We start from the raw sequence: 8,724 nt of genomic DNA on the forward strand, positions 1-8,724 counted from the left end.
CGTCACGTCTGGTTTCCATGGTAACGCCCCCCCCCCCCAGCGCGTGGTGGGGGCGGGGTGACCTTGAAAGGTCCCTTTGAACTCGCCGCTCATTTGCATCTCATTTGCATCTCATTTGCATCGCGGCGCTGCTTCCCGCGCGCTCCTGCGGCGCCCCCCGGCGGCGAAAGGTTTAAATTTATTTTCATTTTTAATTTAAAATTTTTTATTTATTTTTATTTTTATTTTTATTTTTATTTTTGTATTATTATATTTTTATTTTTATTTTTGTTTTTATTTTTACATTTATTTTTATTGTTATTTTTATATTATTTTCTTTTAGGATTTAGTTTTTTTAATTTTAATTTTTATTATAATACTATCTAATTTTTATTTTTATTTTTATTTTTATTTATTTTTATTTTTTATTTTTATTTTTATTTTTATTTTTATTTTTATTTTTATTTTTTTGGGGCGAATTCGGGCGATTTTAAGGACACTCACAAACACTCCTCGTAAAAGTCCGGGTGGGTTTTTATTAATTAATTTTTTTTTTTTTAATTAAGGGGGGGAGGGGCGCGCGCGCGATGACGTCAACCCCGTCCCCCCCCCCGAACCGAGAGGGGGAAATTTCCGGAAAAAAACCCAAAAAACCGGGAAAAAAACCCAAAAACAATCCCAAAAAAAATCCCCAAAAAATCAACACCCGAACCCCTCCCCCCCCCAAAATCAAAGCCAAACCATTAATTAGAATAATTAATTAATTAATTAAGAACGCCACGCCCCCTCCCCGCCGCCCTCCCCCTTCAGCCCCTCCCCCATCCCGGCCCCGCCCCCCACGCCGTTCTGGGGAGGGGGGGAGGGGCGGAGGGGGAAGGGGCGGGGCCTCGTGGGGGGGTGGGGGCGGGGCTGAGGAGGGGGAGGGGCTTTCCCACGCCCCTCCCCCACCCCGGGAAGGCACAGTGCAAATTTGGGGGAGGGGGAGGGGCTTCAAATCCGATGTGGGCGGGGCTAAACCCAAATAAGGGCGGGGGGAGGGGCTTTGGGGTGGGGGCGTGGCCCCTCCCCCCAATTCCCGCCGCGCGCACGGCGCACAAGGCGGGGGGGGAGGGGCTTTGAAAGGGTGGGGCGGGGCTTAAATGGGTGGGGCTTAAAATGTGGGAGGGGCTGCTGGGGTCATTCCCCGCCCCCTTCCACAGAAGGGGGCGGGTGCGGGAGGGGCTGGGGCGTTTTGGGCGTGGTCGGAGGGGGCGGGGCCGCCCCTCCCCCGGCCCCTCCTCCAGCCCCTCCCCTGGGCGGGGCCGGGGGCGTGGCCCGCAGCGCTTGGATGCGGCGGCACTCGGGGCACACCCGCACGTGCGTGCACGGAGGGGGCGGGGCCGCCGTGGGCGTGGCCCCCGCCGAGACCCCGCCCCCTTCCAGGTGCGCCCCGCCCCCTCCCAGCCCCGAGTAGAGCTTGCCGTTGCTGAAGCGCATCTCGCGCAGGGCGGGGGGCGGGGCCGCCGAAGCCCCGCCCCCCGGGTGATGATGAGGATGATGGGGGTGATGCGGGGGAGGGGCGGGACCCCCGAATTTGGGGTGGGGGCGGCGGCGGCGGCGGGCGCGGGGGCGGCGGCTGCAGGAGACGGCGCGGCGCAGCTCCCGCAGCATCTCCGTGCACAGCGAGATCTGCGGAATCGGCGAAATTTGGGGAGATTTGGGGCCTTTTGGGCGGTTTTGGGTCTGGGGTGTTTGGGGAGGAAATTTCCCTCGAATTGAACCCGAGATCCCCCCAAGATTCCAAATCTGAGTTCGCAAAATCGCCCAAATCTCCCCAACCCAAATTCCCCCAAATTCCCAAAATCCCCCCAAATCCCCCCAAAATCCCAGACCTCCCTCCCCAAGTTCCCCCAAATCCCTCACCCCAAATTCCCCCCCAGGACCCCAAACCTCTGCCCCCAAAATTTCCACAAATCCCCCCCAAATCCCTCCCAAATTCCTCCCAAAATCCCAAACCTCTCTCCCCACAACTCCCCCAAAATCTCTCGCCCCAAATCCCCACAAATTGCCCCCAAAATCACCAGTAAAATTCTCCCAAACCCAAATTCCCCCGAACTCCCCCAAACTCCTCCCCAAATTCCACCAAATTCCCCCCAAACCAAATTCCACCAAATTCCCCCAAACTCCCCCAACTTTTCCCCAAATCCCCCCAACCCAAACTCCCCCAAATTCCCCCCAAGTCCCCCCAAATTTTCCCAAATTCCCCCAACCCAAATTTCCCCAAACTCCCCCAAATTTCCCCAACTTTTCCCCAAATCCCCCCAACCCAAACTTCCCCAAATTCCGCCCAAGTCCCCCCAAATTCCCTCAACCCAAATTTCCCCAACTTTTCCCCAAATTCCCACAACTTTTCCCCAAATTCCCCAAACCCAAACTCCCCCAAATTTTCCCAAATTCCCCCAACTCAATTCCCCAATTTCCTCCAAATTTCTCCCAAATTTCCCCAAATCCCCCTTCCTCCAGGCCCCTCCCCCAGGCCCCGCCCCCTCCCCAAGCCCCGCCCCCACCTCCTCGCTCTCGGCCGAGCGCCGCGTTGACCACACGAACTCCATGACGGCCACCAGGATGGCCACGACCAGCCCGCACACCAGCACCACGAAGATGCCGCCGATGTTCTCCATGCCCAGCCCTGGCGGCGGCGCCGTCAACGCAAACCAACCCAACCCAACCCAACCCAACCCAACGCAACCCAACCCAACCCAACCCAACTCAACCCAATCCAACTCAACGCAACCCAACTTGGTCAACTCAACCCAACCCAACCCAACCCAACTCAACCCAACGCAACCCAACCCAACGCAACCCAACCCAACCCAACCCAACGCAACCCAACTTGGTCAACCCAACACAACCCAACTCAACCCAACTCAACCCAATGCAACCCAACTTGGTCAACCCAACTCAACCCAACCCAACGCAACCCAACTTGGTCAACTCAACCCAACCCAACCCAACCCAACCCAACTCAACGCAACGCAACACAACTTAGTCAACCCAACCCAACCCAAGTCAACCCGAACCCAACGCAACTCAACCCAACCCAAGTCCACCCAACTCAAATTGGTCAACCCAAGTCAACTCAAGTCAACCCAACCCAATTCAATCCAACTCAACCCAACTCAACTCAACTTGATTTGGTCAACCCAACCCAACTCAACCCAACCCAACAAAACACGGTCAACTAAAGTCAACCCAACTCAACCCAACCTAAACTGGTCAACCCAAATCAACGCAACTCAACACAACTTAAATTGGTCAACCAAACTCAACCAACCCATCCCAACCCAACTCAGTCAACATAAGCCCACTTGACCCAACCCATCTCAAACCAACTCAACCCAACTCAACTCAACTTGGGCAACCCAACCGACCCAACCCAGCCCCCCGCCCCGAGGCCACGCCCACCTTTGGCGCGGTGATCCTCCTCCTTGGGGCAGTGCCCCCCTTCCCACCACTTCCTCTTGAGGATCTCCAGCCGGTTGTTCTCCTGCAGCTGCAGGATGGCCAACGTGATCTCATCGCGGAACGGCGACCCTGCCACGACAACGGGGGCCGGTCCCACCTCCTCCCAGGGTGGGCGTGACCCCGCCCAAGCCCCGCCCCCCGCGGCCCCGCCCCGCCGTACCCAGCGGCATGCCGATGCCGTAGCCCTTGGTGTCCAGCAGCCCGCCGATCTGCGTCAGGTTGCAGTTGTGGCGCCGGTGGTACTCGTTCATGGTGGACTCCAGCAGGAAGGCGTACTTGGAGTTGAGGACGCGCGCGATGCCTTCCTCCGTGCTCTTGACGAAGACGCTGGGCTGCTTGGAGTGCATGTAGTTCCACATCCGCTGGTAGGTCTGGTAGCGCGAGTTCTGGCGGGGGGGGCGGCCGTGGGGAAGACGGGCTTTGGGGGGGGCTGGCCGGGGTGGGGTCATTGGGTTGGGTTGGGATGGGTTGGGTTGGTTGAGTTGGGTTGGGTGGGGTGCGTTGGGTTGGGTTGGGTTGGGTTGGTTGGGTTGGGTTGGGTGGATTGGGTTGGTGGAGTGGCTTGGGTTGTGTTTTCTTGGGCTGGATTGGGTTGGGTGGGTTTGGGTGCGTTGGGTTCAGTTGGGTTGGGTTTTGTTGGGTTGGTTGAGTTGGGTTGGGTTTTGTTGGGTTGAGTTGGGTTGGATGGATTGACCGAGGTTGGGTTGGGTGGGGTTGGGTTGGGTTGGGGTCGGTTGGGTTGGGTGGGTTTGGGTGCGTTGGGTTGAGTTGGGTTGTGTTGGGTTTTGTTGGGTTGAGTTGGGTTGGATGGATTGACCGAGGTTGGGTTGGGTGGGCCCAGGTTGGGTTGGGTTTTGTTGGGTTGAGTTGGGTTGGATGGATTGACGAGGTTGGGTTGGGTTGGATGGGTTGGGTTGGGTTGGGTTGTGTTGGGTTGGGTTGAGTTGGGTTGGGTTGGTTGGATTGGTTGGGTTGAGTTGGGTTGGATGGATTGACCGAGGTTGGGTTGGGTGGGCCCAGGTTGGGTTGGGTTGAGTTGGGTTGGATTGCATTGGTTTGGGTGGGTTTGGTTTAGTTTTGTTGAGTGTGTTGGGTTTGGTTGGGTTGGGTTGGGTTGGATTGAGTTGGGTTCATTGGGTTGACTCAGGTTGGGTTGGGTTGGTTGGATTGGGTTGGGTTTGGTTGTGTTGGATTGGATTGGGTTGGTTGAGTTGGGTTGGGTTGATTGATTTGGTTTATTTATTGGTCGGGTTGATTCATTGGGTTGATTGGATTGATTGGTTGATTGGGTTGGCTGATTGAGTGATTGATTGGTTGGTTGGATTGGCTTGATTGGTTGGGCTGATTCATTGGGTTGATTGGGTTGATTCGTTGGGTTGATTGATTGGATCAATTGTGTGGATTGATTGGTTGATTGATTGGATCAGTTGTGTTGATTGATTGGATCAGTTGTGTTGATTGATTGGATCAATTGTGTGGATTGATTGGTTGATTGATTGGATCAGTTGTGTTGATTGATTGGATCAATTGTGTGGATTGATTGGTTGATTGATTGGATCAATGTGGTTCATTGGTCGGTTGATTGGGTTTATTAGTTGGTTTGATTCATTGGCTGATTGATTGGTTGAGCTGATTGGTTGATTGATTGGTTGGGTTGGTTTGGTTGATTGGATCAATCAGGTTGATTGATCAATCAGACTGATTGATTGATTGATTGATAGACTGCCACCATGGGGCGCTGACCTGGAAGCAGGTCATGGTGGAGCCGGCGTGGGGGTTGATTGGGTTTATTGATCGGGTTAATTGATTGGGTTGACCGATCGATCGATCGATTGATCAATGGGATCGATTGATCGCCACGGCGGGGCGCTGACCTGGAAGAAGGTCATGGTGGAGCCGGCGTGGATGGCGCCATTGGGGTTGATTGGGTTTATCGATTGGATTGGGTTGACTGGTGAGGTTAATTGATTGGGTTGACCGATCGATCGATCGATCAGATCGATTGATCGGCACGGCGGGGCGCTGACCTGGAAGAAGGTCATGGTGGAGCCGGCGTGGGGGTTGACTGGGTTTATTGATCGGGTTGGATGATTCATTGGCTGAATGGGTTGATTGGTTGGGTTGGATTGGGTTGACTGATCGATCGATCGATTATCGATCAGATCGATGGATCGCCACCACGGGGCGCTGACCTGGAAGAAGGTCATGGTGGAGCCGGCGTGGATGGCGCCATTGGGGTTGATTGGGTTTATTGATCGGGTTGGGTTGACTGGTCAGGTTAATTGATTGGGTTGACTGATCGATCGATCGATTGATCAATCAGATCGATTGATCGCCACGGCGGGGCGCTGACCTGGAAGAAGGTCATGGTGGAGCCGGCGTGGATGGTGCCGTACTCGATGTTGGTCTGGTCGGCGAGGTCGTCGGCCGACTCCACCGGCACCTCCATGCGCTGCACGGTCAGGAACGCCGCCAGGTTGGCCGTGTACGACGAGATGATGATGAGGGTGAAGGCCCACCTGCCCCCCGAAAAAAATCGCCTCAAAAATCCGAAAAAAGCGGCTCCAAACCCCACAGAAATCGCCCCAAAAATCCCTTAAAAATCGCCTCAAAAATCCCACAAAAGCCTGCTCCAAACCCCACAGAAATCGCCCCAAAAATCCCTTAAAAATCACCTCAAAAATCCCACAAAAAAAATAAAACCGCCCCAAAAATCCCTTAAAAATCACCTCAAAAATCCCACAAAAACCTGCTCCAAACCCCACAGAAATCGCCCCAAAAATCCCTTTAAAATCACCCCGAAAATCCCTCAGAAATCATTCCAAATAGCCAAAGAAATCACTCCAAAAATGCAAAAAAAAGTTATTCCAAAAATCCAAAACGAAGGACACCAAAAATCTAAAAAAATCACCTCAAAAATCTGAAAAAAAGCCGCTCCAAACCCCACAGAAATCGCCCCAAAAATCCCTTAAAAATCACCTCAAAAATCCCACAAAAAACTGCTCCAAACCCCACAGAAATCGCCCCAAAAATCCCTTAAAAATCACCTCGAAAATCCCTCAAAAATCATTACAAATAGCCAAATAAATTACTCCAAAAATGCAAAAAATTTATTCCAAAAATCCAAAACGAAGGACCCCAAAAATCTAAAAAAATCACCTCAAAAATCCCACAAAAAACTGCTCCAAAGCCCACAGAAATCGCCCCAAAAATCCCTTAAAAATCACCTCGAAAATCCCTCAGAAATCATTCCAAATAGCCAAATAAATTACTCCAAAAATGCAAAAAAAAATTATTCCAAAAATCCAAAACGAAGGACCCCAAAAATTTTAAAAAATCGCCTCAAAAATCCGAGAAAAAGCCGCTCCAAACCCCACAGAAATTGCCCCAAAAATTTTAAAAAAATCGCCTCAAAAATCCCACAAAAGCCTGCTCCAAAGCCCACAGAAATCGCCTCAAAAATCCCTCAGAAATCATTCCAAATATCCAAAGAAATCACTCCAAAAATCAAAAGAAAACCACCCCAAACTGCAAAGGAATCACCTCAAAAATCCCACAGAAATAACCCCAAAAATCACCCAAAACCCCACAAAAATCACCTCAAAAATCCCACAAAAATAACCCCAAAAATCACCCAAAACCCCACCAAAAATCACCCCAAAAATCCCTAAAAAAAAACCCCAAAAATCACCCAAAACCCCACAAAAAATCACCCCAAAAATCCCTAAAAAACCATCCCAAAATTCCCAAAAAAAATCACCTCAAACAGCACAGAAATCACCCCAAAAATCCCACAAAACCACCCCAAAACCCACAGAAATCACCCCAAAAATCCCTAAAAAAACCATCCCAAAATTCCCCAAAAAATCAGCCCAAAAATCCCTAAATCACCCCAAAAATCCCCAAAACTCCACCTCAAAAATCCCCAAAAAAATCAACTGAGAAATAAAATTAAAAAATCATCCCAAACCCCACAGAAATCACCTCAAGCCCCCTCAAAACCCCCAAATCCCCCTCCCCAAATCCCCCTCCCCAAATACCCACATACCTCCATATACACCCCATAAATCACCCCAAAATCACCAAAAATCACCCAAAATGACCCAAATTTTGGGATTCTCACCAGACCCCGCTGACCGGGGCAGCCCCTCGGCGCCCTGCTGCAGGAGCCCCCTCCCCAAATACCCCCAAATCCCCCCCAAATCCCCCCAAATACCCACATACACCCCATATACACCCCCGAAATTGCCCAAAATCACCGGATTTTTTGGTTTCTCACCAGACCCCGCTGACGCAGCGCGTGGACAGGGCCCGGGGCAGCACCTCGGCGCCCTGCTGCAGGAGCCCCCTCCCAAATCCCCCCCAAATCCCCCCCAAATACCCCCAAATATCCCCAAATACCCACATACACCCCATAAATCACCCCAAAATCACCCAAAATGACCCAAAATTCGGGATTCTCACCAGACCCCGCTGACGCAGCGCGTGGACAGGGCCCGGGGCAGCACCTCGGCGCCCTGCTGCAGGAACCCCCTCCCCAAATACCCCCCAAATACCCACATACACCCCATAACCCCCATATACCCCCCATAAATCCCCAAAATCACCAAAAATCACCCCAAAATCACCGGATTTTTTGGTTTCTCACCAGACCCCGCTGACACAGGCGTGGACAGGGCCCGGGGCAGCACCTCGGCGCCCTGCTGCAGGAGCCCCCTCCCCAAATACCCCCAAATCCCACATACACCCCATATACACCCCATATACACCCCATAAATCACCCAAAAATGCCCCAAATTTTTGGTTTCTCACCAGACCCCGCTGACGCAGCGCGTGGAGAGGGCCCGGGGCAGCACCTCGGCGCCCTGCTGCAGGAACCCCCTCCCCAAATACCCCCAAATCCCCCCCAAATACCCACATACACCCCATATACCACCCCCGAAATTGCCCAAAATCACCAAAAATCACCCCAAAACCACCGGATTTTTTGGTTTCTCACCAGACCCCGCTGACGCAGCGCGTGGAGAGGGCCCGGGGCAGCACCTCGGCGCCCTGCTGCAGGAACCCCCTCCCCAAATACCCACATACACCCCATATACACCCCATATACACCCCATAAATCACCCCAAAATGACCCAAAATGACCCAAATTTCGGGATTCTCACCAGACCCCGCTGACACAGCGTGTTGAGAGGGCCCGGGGCAGCACCTCGGCGCCCTGCTGCAGGAACCCGCCACCGG

At 52.7% G+C, this 8,724-nt stretch overlaps 1 protein-coding gene across 1 annotated transcript; it reads right to left on the reverse strand.

Moving 5' to 3' along the window:
* Positions 1-495: 495 nt before the first annotated feature.
* LOC135442063 (glutamate receptor ionotropic, kainate 5-like) lies at positions 496-8,538 on the reverse strand (the record flags this gene model as incomplete). The annotated part of the gene is made up of 7 exons (XM_064701610.1): positions 496-1,647; positions 2,526-2,647; positions 3,424-3,552; positions 3,644-3,869; positions 5,837-6,002; positions 7,948-8,016; positions 8,483-8,538. Coding segments are annotated over 7 exons (1,260 nt in total), but the record flags the coding sequence as incomplete, so codon positions are not given.
* Between the last annotated feature and the right edge of the window lie 186 nt (positions 8,539-8,724).

Source organism: Zonotrichia leucophrys, unplaced genomic scaffold (assembly GCF_028769735.1).
Source record: "Zonotrichia leucophrys gambelii isolate GWCS_2022_RI unplaced genomic scaffold, RI_Zleu_2.0 Scaffold_955_18612, whole genome shotgun sequence".
NCBI lineage: Eukaryota > Metazoa > Chordata > Aves > Passeriformes > Passerellidae > Zonotrichia > Zonotrichia leucophrys.